Source organism: Lepisosteus platostomus, chromosome 2, assembly GCF_059453375.1.
Source record: "Lepisosteus platostomus isolate fLepPlt1 chromosome 2, fLepPlt1.hap1, whole genome shotgun sequence".
Classification (NCBI taxonomy): domain Eukaryota; kingdom Metazoa; phylum Chordata; class Actinopteri; order Semionotiformes; family Lepisosteidae; genus Lepisosteus; species Lepisosteus platostomus.
The window spans coordinates 70,763,664-70,781,948 of NC_142612.1; the positions used below are offsets into that span (position 1 = coordinate 70,763,664).

The 18,285-nt window shown below is 37.5% G+C and overlaps 3 protein-coding genes across 7 annotated transcripts in view; 2 read left to right on the plus strand and 1 right to left on the minus strand.

Moving 5' to 3' along the window:
* The window catches only part of rab6ba (RAB6B, member RAS oncogene family a), a 90,478-nt gene extending 85,630 nt beyond the window's left edge, over positions 1–4,848 (plus strand). For both annotated transcript variants that reach the window (XM_088616635.1, XM_088616636.1), the window contains exon 8: positions 1,042–4,848. In XM_088616635.1, coding sequence (XP_088472761.1) covers positions 1,042–1,106 — 65 coding nt within the window. In that variant the 3' untranslated portion in view covers positions 1,107–4,848. The remainder of the gene's footprint in view (positions 1–1,041) is intronic.
* A 1,702-nt stretch (positions 4,849–6,550) lies between these two features.
* Positions 6,551–14,152, plus strand: aire (autoimmune regulator). 3 transcript variants are annotated; one of them, XM_088616637.1, is made up of 14 exons: positions 6,551–7,201; positions 7,792–7,956; positions 8,497–8,671; positions 9,134–9,283; positions 9,508–9,582; positions 9,856–9,969; positions 10,128–10,267; positions 10,862–10,983; positions 11,480–11,549; positions 11,954–12,085; positions 12,170–12,300; positions 12,420–12,510; positions 12,969–13,055; positions 13,768–14,152. In XM_088616637.1, the coding sequence occupies exons 2-14, from the start codon at positions 7,810–7,812 to the stop codon at positions 13,846–13,848; spliced, it is 1,515 nt and encodes a 504-aa protein (XP_088472763.1). In that variant the 5' UTR covers positions 6,551–7,201; positions 7,792–7,809; the 3' UTR covers positions 13,849–14,152. The 3 variants fall into 3 exon arrangements, with proteins under 3 accessions (XP_088472763.1, XP_088472764.1, XP_088472765.1); XM_088616638.1 differs by having other exon boundaries at positions 12,173–12,300; XM_088616639.1 differs by lacking the exons at positions 6,551–7,201; positions 7,792–7,956; positions 8,497–8,671 and having other exon boundaries at positions 8,680–9,283.
* Positions 14,153–14,892: 740 nt separating this feature from the next.
* LOC148676988 (uncharacterized) lies at positions 14,893–18,104 on the minus strand. Of its 2 annotated transcripts, none has more exons than XM_088616641.1 (4): positions 17,825–18,104; positions 17,069–17,414; positions 16,665–16,794; positions 14,893–16,095 (listed from the first exon to the last, which is right to left on the minus strand). In XM_088616641.1, the coding sequence occupies exons 2-3, from the start codon at positions 17,377–17,379 to the stop codon at positions 16,677–16,679; spliced, it is 429 nt and encodes a 142-aa protein (XP_088472767.1). In that variant the 5' UTR covers positions 17,380–17,414; positions 17,825–18,104; the 3' UTR covers positions 14,893–16,095; positions 16,665–16,676. The 2 variants fall into 2 exon arrangements, with proteins under 2 accessions (XP_088472767.1, XP_088472766.1); XM_088616640.1 differs by having other exon boundaries at positions 16,681–16,794; positions 17,825–18,102.
* Positions 18,105–18,285: the final 181 nt, after the last annotated feature.

The window sequence follows — 18,285 nt, forward strand, 5'->3', positions numbered from 1 at the left end:
CAATAATCAAAATTACTTTCATGCAAAGGCCAAACATGAAAGAAATCTGCTTGACAAGTTATATATTAATTTAAAAACAGAAACGAGAAACAGGGCAAACTGTAAGCTACCAAGTTTGATTTTGATCCGTCTTTCCTCCAAGTGTTAAAAATCAGTTTTCATCTGATACTAAAATCCATTGCCTTCCTAAACATTTTAATATACAGACATTACCGCATATCCTATTTTTGTTAATAAGGCATCCCTATCACAATTCCTAAAGTCCTAAAACATGATTACAGTAATAAGTATGAAAATGTAATCAAAGTTACCCCTGAACAAGCTTTTAAATTGTGCATGTAAAGCAATTTTTTCATGGGGTCCTAAGAATTGTGTATATATATATAGTACATAGAAAATTGTAGTCCATTTAACATTCTGCAGAGAAAATAAAAATAAAAAACCTTTGAATAAAAGATCTAGAAGGCCATCTAGCTCAGGAAAGACTGTACAGCAGTTTTCTTTAGCAGCTAAACATGGCTGCAAAGATATCAGATATAAAACAGATATTTCCTAACAATCTACCTCATAAGGGTGTTTTCCATGCAAATAACTTTTTCATTTTACACAAGACATAATGTCAGGGCTAAAATCATTCCTTAATGTGCCATTTTAAATAGGAATTTGGGGTTGCTCTGCGTTTAGTACCTTTTAGTTTCTTGTAGTGTTATTTAATGGCACAAACTAATTATGAAAAAAGAAATTTTGGACTTGGCTGTGCGGTTTAAATTTCTATTGTAGAGAATTTTGATATTTAGAGAAAGGGAGAAAATAAAACCATAGCCAGTTGTTGTAACTGATTTTTATTATACAGCCTTTTCTAAAATGTAAATATCCTCAAAAAGCTAGTGGGGGGGTGGGTGCCAATAAAATAACAAAATGTAAAAATCAAATTGCACACTGTCTGGACAATGCAATGACTGGCTTGAAGTTTCTCATTTTCTGTTTTGTGATGTCTGTATGCATATTGCAGTTTACAGCCCTTAACAGACTGCTCATCAGTGATTGACATCAAGTTGGACAAACCACAGGAGCCCCAGACCAGCGAAGGCGGGTGTTCTTGTTAATACGCAGTACTGGATTGGGTAGCTTCATTCACACCACATGCTTGTTGTGTTGCTTCCTATTGGTTAGCTTCCAGTTGATTTCTCAGATTGGATATTTGGCCTCTCCATCTGACTATTGACTATTGGTTGGAACTAGTGTTATTTAAATCTTCTGTTGTAAAATAATGTACTTTACTAACAACATTGCCAAAAAACGTCTTAAAAATTAAAAAGAAAAAAGCAGCCAAACTCAAAATATATGTATACAACTTTTTTGAAAAACTAGAATGGTACAGTTTTTTTGTTTTGTATTTTTGTATACTTAAGTAAAAGCACTAAAATAATGCCAACAAACTAGGTTTTCATCTTATTTAAGATTGTGAAGGATCATGATCATCTGCTTTATCAATGTGTATCTGATTAGGCCGGGCAGTTTAATTGCTACACAGCAAAAAAAGTTCCTGATTGGATATCCAAAACATGCATGCAAGCAGTTTATAAACATTAATTCTATCTGCCAGTGTACACAAATGAAATCTGTAAAACATATTTTCCACAAGTGATTTTATTCATCATGTGGAAGATTTTCTTGTTTGACATTCATGCAAAAATGGATTGGGATAACAAATGTAAAAATGTATTCAGTCCATAGTATGTTTAAATGTTTGCTAACTTTACAGTTTTAGAGAACAATTGGCCAGACATGGTTCTTAACAAGCCATTTCTTTGCAACATTGCTTTTTAATTATTTTAGCTTGTGGTGATTCACAGGTCTTTTTCCTGAACACTGAGAAACTCCATGTGGTATTTAATATTGTATTTTGTGATCACCCCTTCTTCTTATCAGTCCCAGTCAACTGATATTATGTTTTTTTTTTGCAGATTAAAAGGGCTTAATTGGGGCCTTTATTTCAAAATTGGGCAGCCAAACATTTGTTGTTAATTTTATTTTTCAATTGTTTTTCCTTTCATTTTGATTTTGTTTTGAAATGTTGAATCCCAGTGTCTCCTCCACTCTGTTCTTTTAGAGCAAAGTAGTTTCTGGCCTTGCCATTATGTTAAAAACTGCATCGAAGTTTGCATGCCAGTAAACACATACACAGCTGTTGATTCTAAACATCTTCATTCCGAATCAGAAAGTGGAGTCAGTAGAAAAAATGCACAATGTTTGATTGTACTGTATCGTGATAAGGATGGAAGGCCATCGCAATAACATGAAGTAAAACTACTTTGCTGCTTTTACTGGGCTGTTCAAGAGAATCACATGACCCATCACATAACCAAACTAACATTTTTGTAAGTAAATAAAATAATTATACACAACAGCGGTATCTTTATAAGTCAACAGCTAACTTTAATTTAAACACAGAGTCTGATGGGATAAAAAAAGAATCTTAGAGGGCCAGTGGTCAGCAGTGCTTAATTATTTTTTTAGACTTTTTTGCACTTTGTATAATTTCTGATAAAGGATGATAAATGTATAAAATAGGTCTAATTCACATTTAAAATGATGTCACACCGTTCTTTTTATTGTGGTTGATTGTATCTTGGAGATAAGGGTGAGTTGAAGGAAAAAAATAAAGTAACTCATTACCATAGTAATAATAAGTAACATTTTAGTGTTCTCAAAATGGAAGAAGTTTAATTTACTGTATATCATTGAGCATCAATATGAAAGGAATTGCTCTGCTAAAGACTGCATCAATATTTATAACACATTTCTATGGGTATTTGACATTTTTTAATTGTTTGCTCATTTATTAGTTTATGTCAAAGTTAAAACAACATTTTAAGTACAGTAAATATTTAAACAGTTCTACAGGCAAAGCAGGGCTGTCAGCAATTGGTATGACATTAGAATGTGCAGGTGTTGTTAATTGAGCAAAACATTTTACAAGGCTAACATTGAACTTGCTTATTGTAAGCAGTTATAATATTACAGTTTCAGTTGTCTTTTTTGTATATCTTTTTTGTTTTAAGGACATTGCTGTCTTTGTATTAATTTTGCACAGTACCCTAAAAATTGATGTCATTTTTTAACTTCTTGCCAATACACTTTACTCTTGACCTGAATATTATTCAACTAATCCCAAGTATTTTTTTATGTGGATTAGTCCTGGAGGATTGTAGCCTTTTACCTGTGCAAATTCATAATTAACTAAAAGAGCCACTACAGAGCTGACCTGAATTCCTTTTCAACAGCATCCAGTTGTTCAGTGGCAGTTACTGTTTGTACATTCACACCCTAGGAAAACAGCAACATGAGCAGTGGAAAATGTTGTCCAATGGAGCAAAGATTTCTCTATTACATTCTTGATATTCTTGGAAAAATGGTTAGGAAACAAAGAGAATAACGATCTAGAGTATGTACAAGGAAAAGCCTTAAGTTCTACTGAACAGTGTACTGCTACAGTAACTCCAAAAATCTCATATATGGTTTCATAGGTTTTATGAAGTATGTAACAGTTATCACTTTGAAAGATACTCAATAATGCCATAGATGTTTTAGATAAAGCTCTAAAACAGGTTCTTCTTTCTGTAAATAGCTAAACTAATTAAGAGCCAGATAACACTAAAAATCTAAGATGCAGTCTCTCTGCTTAAGCATTATTGGCCTGTTTGTTTACTAGTGTTGCTTATAGAAATGCTTTACAGACTTTATTATATTTTTCAAGGTTCCCCAGTGAAAATAAAAGGGTATAGGTGTTCTTGAGATTTGAAAAATATCTTGCAGGTGATAGCTGATGTGCCCAGTTTGCTATACTATTAATATATGTTAGGCTAATATTTCTTATTATTTAAGAATGTTATAAATTCAATGTATATAGGTTCTGTATGTTTTTCTGATTTTTCACTTTGTAAAACAGTCAATGCTGGCTTGCTGTTCTATAGTAACCTCATCCCAGGGTTTATTTGTTGAAAGAGAGCACACTTGAAAGATCACATTAAAAATGATTCTGGTATTTATTTTTTAATGCAAGCTTTCTGCTATTTAATGCCTGTCTCTAGGTTGTTTTGTAAAAGGCAGTGCTGTGTTCCAGACCGGCAAAACATCTGCTTTAATGAAAAATTATTCTGTCTTTCTACCTGCTGTATATTAACCTTTCTCCTTTACGTTTCTTTGCCTAAGAAAAGAATAGGACAGCCAAACTGGCCTTGCAAAGCATCAGGTAACATATCAACGTGTGTAGTAAGGAAAGTTTAATAGCCCGTCTGTGTTAGTGACCATGTGCCCACCAGTTTGCTTTTGTTTTTGTTTTTTTTATGTTTTATTAATAATTACTTACACTGGTGCCTTCTTAGAACACACCTAGGCATGATGAGTGCTCTATGCACCAAGCGAGCTGACCTGCTTATTGACTCTGTGTACAGGGGTTGGGGAAGGGTGGGAGGGGCTTTATTTATTTGTTGATTGACTGATTGATTGATTAATGTATGTACCTGGACAACATTTGTTTACTGTAACTTGAGTGTATCAGATGTAATGAGCTGGTGTAGTGGCAAGGCTTTAGAGTAGCAACCACCTGTTTGTCAACAATACTCTGTAAGAGCTAGTTCGACATCGATTTCACTGTATATTTCACTAGGTTAGGGACAAGGGAGACACAGTACTGGACACTTCTGCTGTAGGTGAGGACATTTCAGATGTAAATGTTACAGCTCTGTAGAGCAGACCTGACAGATTCAGAGCTGGCTCTTCATTCACACTGTAAAAAGAATTAGCATGTCTGTCTAAACGATCAATAAAGTCTTATTACCAAAATGCTACTTGTCAGAGATCTTTCCTTTTTCTTTCGGTTCCTGAGTGATTGATGAACATAACCATACATTGTTAAATTATTTATAAATGTAACACTTTTACACTTAGTGTGACCACTCAATTTACATTTTTTGGTACAGTTTATCATATACTGTAGCAATACTTACATAATACAGCTATACTGATATTGTTTGTTACATCTTACAATTAAATTACTGTATGTGTAGGTAAACATACAATCATTTTATCAAACATGAAATTACAGTGAAAGCTCATTGTAGCTTGACACAAAGTTTTTCATTGAAGACAGACTTTGTTACTACAGTAGCTTACTTTGTACTTGTAATTACACGTTCTGTAGGATTTTCTGTGCAGCTACGTAGTTTACTTTTACGATATGTACGTGTTACTGTACATTGTAAATACATTTTAGTAGCAGTGTAATTAGTATACCTGTATTACAAAGTACCTCCATATATTTTAATTTGTTTTTCAGATCACTATTGACACAATCTACTGAGGTCTGTCTGACATTGTTGCATAGAAGTGGTGCATTTTGTGCTGCATAAAAGTATCAAGTACATCATTCTGGTCTACCTTTAGAGATTAATCAGAACATTTACTCATTGTTTTATGTAAGCCTCACATAATGTAAGAAGTGTGAGCAAGTGGAAAGAACCTTTTATCAGAACTCTGATGGTGACCTTGCTTTGGTTTCTCTCAAGTCTACACTGAAACCATTGTCTGTTCTATTACTTTACAAACAGAATCTGTACTTCCCCTATCAATAGGAGCCATGGCGGATGAGGTCACAAGTTTCCATGGGGCAGGAACTACTGTATGGAGGATGAAACCAGATAGGACACAAACATGCATTCCTCAGATCTGGTGGAGTGGAACGTAACCCTTGGTTGAATTTGGAACTTTCCTAGTCCATCATATACAGTATGATGTGCTGTCATACTCGTGTTAGGGTCTCTCTTCTATCTGAGCTTTCAAAAGCTACAGAAAAGGGCAGCAAGTGAGGTCCCAGGACTTTATCAAACTATCACTGTGCAGCTAGGGTTCCGTAAAAGTCTACAAGTGAACTAGACAATGCTGCCCCAAAACATTGGATCCCATGGATCATTGTGGCCTGACATTGACAGTAAAGTTTGACTGTAATGTTTTTGCCAGGTTAGGAATTACTGGCTGTTTACCCAGTAACCAACAGTGGTAACAGTGACAACTTAATCTGGCTTCAAAAATACCAGTAGCACAAAGGCATTGTTCGCTTGCTTAATGATGCATGTTGGTTTCTTTTGAATTTTCCTTTCTTGGATTTCTCAAGGCCTGACATTCGAAAGGTTAACTCGCCTCATCACCTGTGCTCAATTCACTCTCGCACCAAAGTGATTATTTAATGCTTATGCAACAATGGCTCTCGAATGAATCATTGTCAGTCCAGAATGATCAGTTAATCAAAATGACCTTTCTTTGCATTGCTTGCCAGCTTAGGCCCTAGCTCCTCTATAACCTTGCATTGGATAAAGCACTTAGAAAATGGATGGACGAATGGACATCTAACACATCTAATCACTATTTAAAACTTTATTCTTTACACATTTTATTTTTTAGACCATATATGAATGAAAAGAGGAATTCGTTTATTTTATATCTCCAGTACATATTTTATTCCACTGTATATATAGCTTCCAATTCATATATTTCTTTATGTAAAAATAGAAGTCACCATAAAAAAACGTGTTAATCTTCACATGTGCAAAAGAGCAATAATGTTGGGCTGGGTTGTTGACTCATCTCAATTCCATAATCGGAAAGCCATTTATTTCTGGGACAGGCCTTGGTAACCTGGAGCCTGTTCTGGAATTTGGGCACAAATCAGGGATTACACCCAGGACAGAATGCCATTCCATTTATGGGCACACACTTAACTTAAAGACAACTTAGAAAGACACTAATTAACCCGTCCTGCATGTCTGCGTTAGGTTCAAGGACACCAGAAACAAACTCCACATTGTTGTTATTGAAAAATATGGTCTGATACAAGCACTACCTCTTAAACCTAAAGCTTTAATTTTACCCTTATTCTTAACAAGTGCGAAGATCCTCAACACAGGATGAAAAATTGAAGGGAATCAAAATAGCCTGGGACTAATCAAGGAAAGTTCGTCAGGTCTTGTTGGTGTAGCTGGTGTAGCAGGATAAGTCCCGCCTGAATGATTCTGAAACCACCAGTCACAGGATATTCAGCAATAACTGGCTTCCTCTCACGTGGAGTAACACAGAAGCAGATAAAAGAGAAGCGGGGTTGATTGTAGTGTGCTATCCTTGCTTCATATCGCTGGTGTTGCAGGTAGGCTTATCTTGTTCTTTTGCCCTCTGTAGTCTTTTTCACATTATATGTGCTTTTAAACTGATTACGAGAATGAATGGGAAGACATTAGTGTTTACAATCCAATTCAACATTGAGTGATTAAAAAAAGAGAATTCATACTGAATTTATGAGGGGTTCTCAGCACTTCCAGAATAATCTCCAGTATTTTGGGGGTTTGCTTTGTGCTGCTCAATTCAATTTTAGCAGCTCACTAGGAATAAATATTCCATTGCTTAACTTTCTGTTTGTTATTTAATTCTGTCTTCTATAATAACCTGCATTACACAAATGTAATTTTATCCTGTATAATGTCATGTAATGGATTTAGGCTGGGACATATCACTTGAAGTTTTCCCATTATCATATTTACCTCATATTTGTTTTTCTATGTATATCCTCCTAACAAACTACGGGAGCCAAGTGAGAGTCTCTCTTAAAAGGCCTTTCATGTATTACACAGATCTTTTAAAATGGATTAACAGGACAGAGCAGGCTGTATCTTTTTGTCCTTTCTTGTAGTAGAGATAGGAGTCCCAGTTCATTCATTCTTTATCTTTGTGCGCCCCCAGTGTCTCTCTCAGCAGACAATGGGCAGTGTCGACCGCTCAGAGGATGCCGACCTGCGCTCCCAGCTCAGGATGCTCCGAACTGAAATCGCCATGGCAATCGACGACCCCTTCCCACTGCTCTACGGACTGGCTGACCACGATATCATCACCGAGCAGCTGTTCAAGGTTCCCCCTTCATTTACAGTAGGGTGTCATTCAGAAGTGAATTTTATTTTACTTCATGTGGACCTACATTTGGATCTGGACCAAACAACCACATAAGAAAAAAAAATTCAAAGAGTTATCACTTTTCTTAGAGGTATTTAAAGGTAAAGATTTATACAAAATTCAGTAGGATGAATAATAATGCAACGTCTGTTTTTGTGTTGTCCTTAAACTTTGGTACTGTATAGTAAATTTAAATACCTACAGGGAGTGACTTAATTACACAAGAAAACTAGAAAGCAATTAAAATGCTTCACATATCAGATCTATATCCTCAGACAGTTCCCTTCGTTATATGCTGATTTCACCACCCCAGTTCTTTTGGGAAAATTATCAGTCCAATGGTATATAATATCCGACACAGTGGTTGCATTAGAATCCCCATTAAAGCAAAATTCTATAAGGTTTTGCGGAAATTGTTTAGTCTACTTCTGAAATTTGTAAATGAGGTGTGACTGAACAATGTTTAGAGTGCACTGCTGCAAGTAGCATCTGTCACAGGACACTCTGGATAAGAAGAAACACGAGGGGATTCACAAAGCTGTGTATTCGTTGCTTTCCCGGCTGCTGGAGAAAGAGACCCTTACCATCCAGAACTTCTGGAGCAATTTATTTAAAGATTACAACCTGGAGCGATACCCCAAACTGCAGTCCGTCTTCACCAGCTTCCCCAAAGGTGATTTTCGTGATTTCCACACTCCACACCAAACCGTTAATCCATGACCAGATGAAGTAATTCCCCTTGTTTACATGCTAACTACAGTGTATTAATGATTAAAATATATGACAGCACAGTTAAATTAACTGAAGTTACATTACCTTAACTAACTGTGAAGTAGTTCAAGTACAGTAGGTATCTGCATCAGCATGTGTAGACTGCAAAGGAACAAGTAAAGGTTTATTCCACGCTGAAAATAAAATAAACACAACATTTCAGCTGTGGAGCCTTCTTCAAATGAAGCCTTCTTCACACCTGAAGAAGGCTCCACAGCCGAATCACTGTGTCTCCTTTCTTTTCTTTCCAGCGTGGAATAAATCTTTACTTGTAACTCTGAAGTAGGCAACTGGTTGACATTTTCAATGTCTTCAGAGATTTCGAACTGGTCAGTGCCTTTGAAGATTTTGAATCTATTGTCAGACGGAGCTTTAAGCAGCCTGAGGAAAGGCAGAAAATCTCAGAGCGGCATAAAGCTACCACCAGTGTCTCGCGGACATCACAGCAAGAGGAAGAGCCCAGAGGACGAGGGGTTGGTGCAGTCCACCCACCAATCGAAGACCACCACTACAGGTAAGCATTCTGAAAGGAGTGTCTGAATATACACATACTGTACATGAGAAGCACTTTGGGTGAATTATTACAAACTAAAAGCAGAATGAATGTTTTCACAATCATTGTTGATGGGACCTGGCATTGAAGAATCAGACAGCAGAGAAAGTGTGAGGAGCAACAATGAGATGTTGAGCTGCACTGCAGAAATCTGATAGGCTTCTTGTTTTTCGTTTCTTATTTAGCAGGAGCACAGAACAAGGCAAAGTCATTAAGGAAGAGTGATGGTACTGAGGCTTCCAGGCTGCCAATGGGAAATGGTAAGCATGTTAAACAGGTACTGTACTAGGGCCTCACTGTTTTTCTTCCCTATCAGAACACCTCTTCTATCAATTTGCCTCATGTATTATGCAATACCTCAGTATTGGACATAGCTGCTTCCTTTCACACAAAGGTGAATTGGCCACTGGGAGAAAACGGGTCTTAATGTTCTTTTTGTTCTTATTGAACTAGTTACTTATTTAATTAGGCCAGCTTCGCAGGATAATAAGCCGACACCTGTTCACAGCTGATGTCCATGGTCCATTTGGCAGGGATTCAGGCTGTGGCGACTTCTGTTCAGAGAGCAGTCACACTGTCTTCAAGCGAACTGCCAGTCAGCTGTGGTGCTGTGGAGGAGATCCTCATCAAGCAAGTCTTTGAGTCCGGTGAGCACTGATGTCACCTCATCAGAGATGGACGATGATACACATGCTAACGTTGTTTTTACATCCTTTTTTTCTGAAGGTGTGTAGAACACCTGTACCATGAGCACTCTGAGCACAACAACAGTGCCTCCTTAGCCTTAAATCTGTCTACTTCACAGGTAGCTCTAAAAAATGCATTAAAGTGGGCAGTGAGTTTTACTCCCCTGGGAAGCTAGATGAGCTTGCAGGAAGAAACAAGACAAAGGCTGCAAAGAGTCATATACGCCACAAGGTGCCGCCACCTGCCAGAGTCACAGAGGTAAATCAGAAGAATACAGAGCCAAATGCTGTTACTATGCTAATCCCTCAAAGCCCTTAGCAGAATACTATATATTTACGGCTTATTGTACTGAAATTTGAGTATTATTTACAGTCACCCTTCTTGGTTTGCATAATACGTAAGAAGAACATGAAACACTGTTCAAAACACTTTTGGAATTAAAACATATATCTCAAGAAAGATATTGTATCTCTGGTGCTGGGGTTTGAGGGGATTACAAAGCAAATAAGAAACAATGAAACAGGTTTCATGTGAGGTGTAACCTATTTTGATACTTATTTTCTTAATTTTCTTTTTCTGTTAAAACCACACGTCCACATGATCAAAATCAAGTTTTGCTACAATCCCCTTTTCAAGGAGATGTAGTCCCAGGGAGACGGAAGGAGAAGCTCTAGCACTCTCAAAAGCACTGCCAAAATTTGTTTTATCACAACTGGAATTGCTTTTGAAGCTGACGTCCTGGTGCAGTCTAAGATCTGAACAGCATGTGATCACAGTGTTTTGTAGTCCTCAATGTCAAGAGCCAGAGGATTGATTGTCTTTAAGCAGCTGCCCGTGGTTCTGTGACTTTAGGTGCCACGCAATGATGACGAGTGTGCTGCGTGTAAGGACGGAGGAGAGCTGATCTGCTGTGATGGCTGCCCCAGAGCCTTCCACCTCAGCTGTCTGCAGCCTCCCCTCACCACAATTCCCAGGTGAGTTCAGATAGTGAAAGCAAAAAAAGCACCCTTCAAAATATTCAGACTTCTTACTATTCCTTGGATGTCGCTTTAGTTCTGTGGCCCAGTGTTCCAGGTCCTTAGTTCTTTATTTTCTCTTCCTGTCCTCAAACTTCATTGTGCAGTCTAGCCCTCTGGCATTCAATGTCTGTCTGGGGGTGTTGTCTTTATCTGGATAACAATATATAACAGACCCATACAAGTTACTGTATTGCGTTGTTTAAAAATATTGCTAAGAGAAACAAGAAAAGATTTCGACAAAAAAAGTTCTTCATTGCCTGGGTTCTCTAGGACTGCTAAGACTTGCATACTGGAGTTGTGCAAAAAAGCATTTTCAGCCGTTAACATTTGGAAAGAAATTTCTGTAAAGTTGCGGTATTTTCAGTGTAACAACAAAAATGAGTTCCAAATATATTCAAATACTCTATTCACTCGAAATAGCCTGGCCTACCCGTTTCTTTATTTTGTACAGTGGAACATGGCGTTGCCAGGCCTGCATTGGTAATAAACTTGAAAGAGATATGATGTACTCAGCAGCCCAGGTAAGGGGGATTTCCACTGTTTTTTTACCATGGCTCAGCTTTAACAGAATGGTAGGTTTTTCTAAAGAACACTGCTGATTCACCATTGCCATCTTTTTTTCAAATAGCCTAATACAATACATGTGTTGTCACATGCCATGCAGTCTGTCTTGAGAGCTTGTGACTATAGTGATATTTGGTGATGGCTTCTTAAAGACTATACAATATAGAAAAGATCAAGAACAGCCCATCTTTACATACAGTATTCCGAAAACCATGTGCTCTTATCCCAGTTTATGTTTCAGCCAAGATAACCAGCTTCGAAAGCCCAAGTTCAAACAAGAATCCATTGTTTTTTAATGTGCTATAATTTCTATAATGAAACACAGATAATTGTTTTGGGGAACTGTTTCTGTTTTGGACAGCCCACTCTTAAAACTGCTGAACTGATGGAAACCGCCAGCTCCACTGTGGACATCTCGTTCTTTTCCACTCTCACCTCCACTTCACTCTCCACCACCACGGCAACCAAGAGCAGTCAGGCATCTGGCACTCAGGTGACAAGGCCCTGTTGTCTCACTTTCTTTCATTTCTTTCATGCTCCATGTTGTTCATCACACACTGACTTCTCTCTGTTTTAGCAGCGCATGGGCCCTGAGTCCATGAGGACTGTGGAGAGTTGTGGGGTGTGTCAACAAGGAGGGGATCTCCACTGCTGTTCTCAGTGCCTCCAGAGTTTCCATACTCATTGTTACTTCCCCTCTCTGAGCCGGTATACTATCAGTGCTTAAGTGTTTGCACTCGTCACTCCATTGTCAATACTCATGTCCCTTACCTATCCAGTGCTCCTATGAGTTAAACTATTTTGTTTGTTTTTTCTTTCCTTTACAGCAGTGGGAAGATGAGATGTAAATCCTGCATTAAGATCTGGGGAGGATCATCCAATAACGAGAAACAGCAAACCGTCACCGGAGAGGTGCAGGTATAGTCTTTCTTCCAGGGTTCCTGGAATTCTGATCATACTTGATACCATCAGGTTTTAATAATAATAATAATAATTGCTTACACTTATATAGCGCTTTTCTGGACACTCTTGTCTTGTTTTGCTGTTTACTTGAGTTTAGTCAGACTGAAGTTTCCTAAATGATTACTGGAAGGCTTCTGTGTTGATTTTAACATGGTCTAGCAAAATTTCTATTCTCAATTTCTATTTCCATTTCTTCTAATTAATACCAATTAAATCCCCTATTAATTGAGTGTCCTTGACTAAGAAAATAAACATAGTTTGGGATTTATAATTATAAACTTTAAGCTGACTTTAACAGGTCTATATTGTTATGCAAATATTATTGTACATATTTAATATTGACAAAGGTTTGGTCTCCTGATCTGAAGTTGATTGATAGACTAAGAGAGGGTCATCTTGTTAATAATTTTTAGGTTTCTTTAAATGAGAACACAGAGCAGAGGCCTCCCCTGCCTGAGCAAATGTTAAGTAAGGAAGAACTTGACTCCATTATGGGCGAGGTGAGACATGCTTCTAATCTTTAAATTACTGCAAGACTGTTTGAAAAATGTTTTCGGTGTGGTTAAAAATAAATTATATAAGTTGCCTTTTGTCACAGATATCTGTTTTTTGATTTTCAAAAGAGAAAAGGGTGTCAAGGTGGTTCAGCAATATAATCTAAGTGTTCTCCAATGTGAGCCTGGCTTCAAACTCCAGAGAAAGTACCTGTTAAAGTAATGATAAAAAGCTGAGAACCAATTATCGGCATTAACATATGTGATCTGTTGCATAAAAATATTGTGAGATTTATTTTCTAACTTCCCACAAAATTAAAAATTAAGTTATCAGCCATCATGTTTTGATACCGAGTGTTGTCACCCTTACTGCATCACGTAAGAGCTTTCCACAGTGTCTGACACACATCAGAACATCCCAATCTACAGGACGTCAGGCTCTGTGTGGCATAAAAGCTCTGAAATAATTCTTACATTAAATAAGAACATAAGAAAGGTTATAAACCAGAGAGGCGCATTCAGCACACATAGCCACTTTGGTAGCAAATTGATCTGAGGTTCGCCTCCAGCTGTTTTTTGAAAGAAGCCAGAATATCAGCCTTAATAAAAATGGCTTTGTCAGATTGCTCCATCGTCTCATGACTAGTACTGCAGTGGAAAGCATAAGATATAAATGAAAGTGAACAGTATTTTCTCCTCTCTCTGTGTCTCTAAGCAGAGTTCCATAGATGGGATCTTACAGTGGGCTCTACATAACATCTCTCGTCCACTCTCAGAGAGCCAAGGCTACTTCCAGTGACAGGATGGGGCTAGAGCACTTTGTATCACTGCTAAGTTTGGAGAAACTAGAACTGTTTTGACGTCTACTTGTAGAATAACCACAGGAAGAGTTTTGCTGAGGGGTAAAAGAAATTGTACATAAGAAGTGATTTGTTGAATAGAGTGGAAAGACGATGTCTGCTTTTGTCAAAGCAATGCACTTAAATTCATATTGCATTTGAATGTTGTTAATAAAACATTGCTGATGGCAAATTGTAATCTAAAGCACTGTTAAAAATAAAGGAAATAAATGGAGAAAATCATTAAACAGTGCAATTCTGCAATCTGTCTCGGAAGCTCTCCATTGAACATATTTGAAAATGTTACTCACTACACCAAAAATAAGCCTAAAACAATCAAATCCATTTATTAAGAGTGCTTTTAATTTATCTTCTTCAATAATGTATCTTTTCTAGGCAAATTTTCATTTACTTGAAAAACTTGTTAAAATGATATTCATATTCAAACTGAACAATTCTGCAATCTGTGTCTGCACCCCACAATTCATCAGATCTTTGATTCTAAAAAATGAGCCTAAAACAATCAAATCCATTTATATACATTTTTGTAAATGTATCTTTTTCAGTAATGTATCTTCTTTAGGCTAATTTTCAGTTATTTCATAACTTCTTTTAAAATTAGTACTGTATATCTTATATGATGGTTTTGACAGATCAATATTGGTAAATATTAGAGATTAAATGTAATCTGTGGACAAATTTGGCATTTTTTGCCATCCTAGGCGTAAATCTATTACAATGGGCTTCATCTCAACATACGTAGTCTCAGCAGTCAGTGGTCCTCAATATGGCAAACTGTGTTATAGTAGGTCTGTTTACATGTAGGTTATTCAAAGGAATGGATTTTAAAAGGAAATACATTACCTTTTCATATTGGGGACAATTCCATTGTTATTCGATGAGATACAGAAGAAAGCCTGTATTATAATTTGACTTTAGAATTTTTGAACGGGAACTAAGATTCTCAACGGCCAATTTTGGTCCAGGAAGAAACAACATTAATCTGCTTCCTTCAGAAACTTTTATTGTAAATCAAACAATCAAACAAGCAATTTCTAAAAAAAAAAGAACACATACACAATCACTTTATGGATACATGGTAAAATATAGTCTGCTTCACAGCCTCTGAGGGAAATTCACAAAGATGCCATCTGTTAGGAATATGTCATCATGGGAGGAGAGGAGCTACAGTAGTTTGGACAGCTGAACCAAATCATATTCCACCAGCTGCGCGGGATTAAGGAGAGACTAGCCAATAGAATAAATCTAATAAATACAACCTTCACAGAATGTCATTAGTTCCACTGGTTCCTCTATGAAAAGGTTCCAGCTATGTAGCTTAATTGCCTTTAATACAATAGTTTTAAAAAGTAAACTTAATTATGCATTGAACTCTTTTGAAATGGTGAAAACTGTTATTAGAAGGACAGCACAGATTGTTAAAGATTTCATATTTTATCATCTTTAGTTTTTACCTTCTTATGATTATGTTGTGGATCTTCCTTCATTGGTTTAATGTGCTATACACATGTAAAGGAAAGATCATGCATTTTTGTTGGGTTACAGAGTATTTAAAATAAAAAAACATCTTTACAACTAATCCTCAAGAATAAAACACATATGGGGCACATGACAAATTGTTATAAAAAGTATTGTTTTCTATTGCTTGTATTTTGCTTAAATAACAAAATATATAGTATTGACTGTAAACATACGTACTGTAGTGTTAGAATTATTAGAGCACTTTACAGGCTAATTCAATGTGTTTGGTTTCCTAGGATGCACAATTCCTGAGTTTTCATAGAGTTAGATAAATAATAAACAATGGAATTTTATTGCTTTTGTTTTTCAGAAAATTCAACATCTCCGTTAGTAATTTCATACATTTTGTATGATAAAAGCTGTTCTGTTTGCAAGTGGTCTTTAATGCCATCAAAATACAATTTCTGTCCTCTCACAATTTAACTGTAAAGTAAAATGGCGTAATTGTTTTTTTATCTGTAATCACACACACAATCCCTCAAGACCTGCAATCTTGTAAAATTAAGTAAAACTGACAAAATCCAGAGTATCATAACACAAAACTTATTTTACATGCACAATCGTGTGAGGTATAATACTGATGTTCTTGAGGTTTCTTGACTTACAGTACTTCACCTTCTTAAAATACCTCTGCTGCTGGCACTCGACGCCACGATTTAATCTCGCTGCCAAGTGAAAGAGAGATCAAAGGTTTTTAAAGTGGCATACACAAAAGGTGAAAAGTTGAGCACTCCTAGGTTCCACCTATGAATCAGTTTCTCAGAACCACTCTAATGATTTACTGTCAGAATAGGTTTGTGTCCTTAAGTTCCTGCTATTACACCGAGCACTTGTCAGAAATCAATCTACTTTATGCCTGTCATCCTTCCAGTTTAGCCACAAAAACTTGAAAAACAGATACTTGTACGTAATTTAATTTGTAGCTGTTGTGAAAGGTAATCACACTGGGTTCAGACATGTTTTTCTCACGGCCATACCCTTCTTGTTTTCATTTTACACACAACACACAGCATAAGTAAGTTTGTTGTGACTCACAACCTAATGTTTGTTTGGCATTGACATGTTACACGTTACTGCTGGCTTTTACATTCAAATGTACAAATTGACATGTGCAACGAAAGCTGGCGAAGAAAAAGAATGCCACCTAACCCGTGTGCAGCTGTTTTTACTGCTACAGTCATTTCAAGCCACAGGGATTCGTTTGGCCCCTCTCTCTTTATAATGCTGAACTCACATAAAAGAGAACTCACACGTTACACTTTGGCACAGTTCTCTCCTGCGGGTGCTTCAAGAAATTGAGTTTCTTCAGAAAGGCTGGAATTTTTAGCCTCTTGAGCTTTGGCCTGGACTGCTGCGCGGCAGGACTGAAAAGAAAAGTGAAGAAAGTGATGTCAAGAATGGTCAGGGTTCAGGCTGGGCTTCCTGTCAGCCTAAGCGTTCATTTTCTTATTGGAAAACATACTCATCGGGTCTCTAGGTTTTGTTTGCATATCAAAGGTAGATAGATACTTTATTGATCCCGTGAGGGAAATTGCAGTGCAACAGTGCAAAGATATCTGTTTTGTTCTAGAATAACCACTCACATTCAGTAAGGATGACTGAACACAAGCAAGTGCTTTGCCCAGAGAGTACAGTTACCATTCAACTTGCAATGCTGGACGGATCTCCCTGTCCTCTTCCTCCACTTCCTGGTCTTCTTCACTCTCTGGTATCTGGTCCCACAACTTGGTGTCCACCCACAGAGCTTCCTGCAGTCCCAGGCCTCTGCCTACACAGGTCATCTGGCGGCAGAGCGGGCAGCGGACAGTGAGCAGCCCACTCTTCGACTGGGCCATGGAGCTCAGACAGAGAGCGCAGAAGGTGTGCCTGCAGTGTAGCACACGTGGGACGCGCTCCACACGAGAATAGGGCAGGTAGCAGACCCCGCACTCCATGTCCTCATAAAGCATCCTCACTCCCCGGACCGTGTAGTGGGAGTTCGGCCCTGGACAGGACAACGCAGATGAACCGCGATGAAGCATTGCACTCGCACGTTGCAATCATCTCAGTCTCATGCTTGCACAGAAAGAAGGACAAAAGTGCCAGAATCCTCCTGGTCCAGCACTTTTTATGCAATACGTGAAAAAGCTTATGTTTACAATTCTACAAGTACAGAACCACACTCACACACATGTACAGTATATATCCTATACACATATTTAGAGACAGAAAAAAACAAGGAATCAAATGTCTTACAAGCTAATGTTTCTGAAAAAGGTTTTTATCTGTTTACAAGGCATGCTCCTCCTGCGATGAAAAACAGTCTGTATTTGATAGTAAGAAGCCTTACCCAAAATAAATCTGCAAAAATGACCACAATATAAATTTTCCCACAAAAGCAGAAAGCATACTCACGAAATACAATTTCTGTTATGCCAAGTATCCTGGTGATAGCAGTGGAGATTATGTGTTTTCTTTTTTCTTCAATTCCAGCTGTAATGTAGAGTGTGAGCCTCAGACAAAATGAAGAAATGGTCCAGCAGCAAACCCAGGAGCTCTTTTCCACAGTAAACCATTGAATGTGTGTGAGAGGTACAGTACACTAGGACTCTTAATTCCTTCTTGAGCAAGAAAAAGCAGGCAAACTGGCAGGACAGCTGTGGAACTGGAGTGATTACTAACTGAATTTTAAGGCACATAATGAGATGAAGGGGAGGGCCCACCCTGTGTTTATGCAGATGCCCTTTGTTGGTCACATGACAGCAGCAGGTGGAAGGGAACCGGAGATTGTATTCCCTCTCTGCCTGGAGGACTTATCTACAGAGTTTGCTAGGCCATATCATCAAATTAGTCACATTTCTAATTCTAAATGGTTT

Excerpts from the sequence above, each read along its gene's own strand:
- LOC148676988 (XM_088616640.1), bottom strand. The coding sequence starts at position 17,379 with ATGCTTTATGAGGACATGGAGTGCGGGGTCTGCTACCTGCCCTATTCT. Across the intron at positions 16,795-17,068 it reads CCAGCATTGCAAGTTGAATG|TCCTGCCGCGCAGCAGTCCA; the intron begins GTAACTGTACTC and ends TTTTCTTTTCAG. Across the intron at positions 16,096-16,680 it reads ACTGTGCCAAAGTGTAACGT|CGAGATTAAATCGTGGCGTC; the intron begins GTGAGTTCTCTT and ends TTCACTTGGCAG.
- aire (XM_088616637.1), top strand. The coding sequence starts at position 7,810 with ATGGGCAGTGTCGACCGCTCAGAGGATGCCGACCTGCGCTCCCAGCTC. Across the intron at positions 9,284-9,507 it reads ATCGAAGACCACCACTACAG|CAGGAGCACAGAACAAGGCA; the intron begins GTAAGCATTCTG and ends TTTCTTATTTAG. Across the intron at positions 12,086-12,169 it reads GTCAGGCATCTGGCACTCAG|CAGCGCATGGGCCCTGAGTC; the intron begins GTGACAAGGCCC and ends TCTCTGTTTTAG.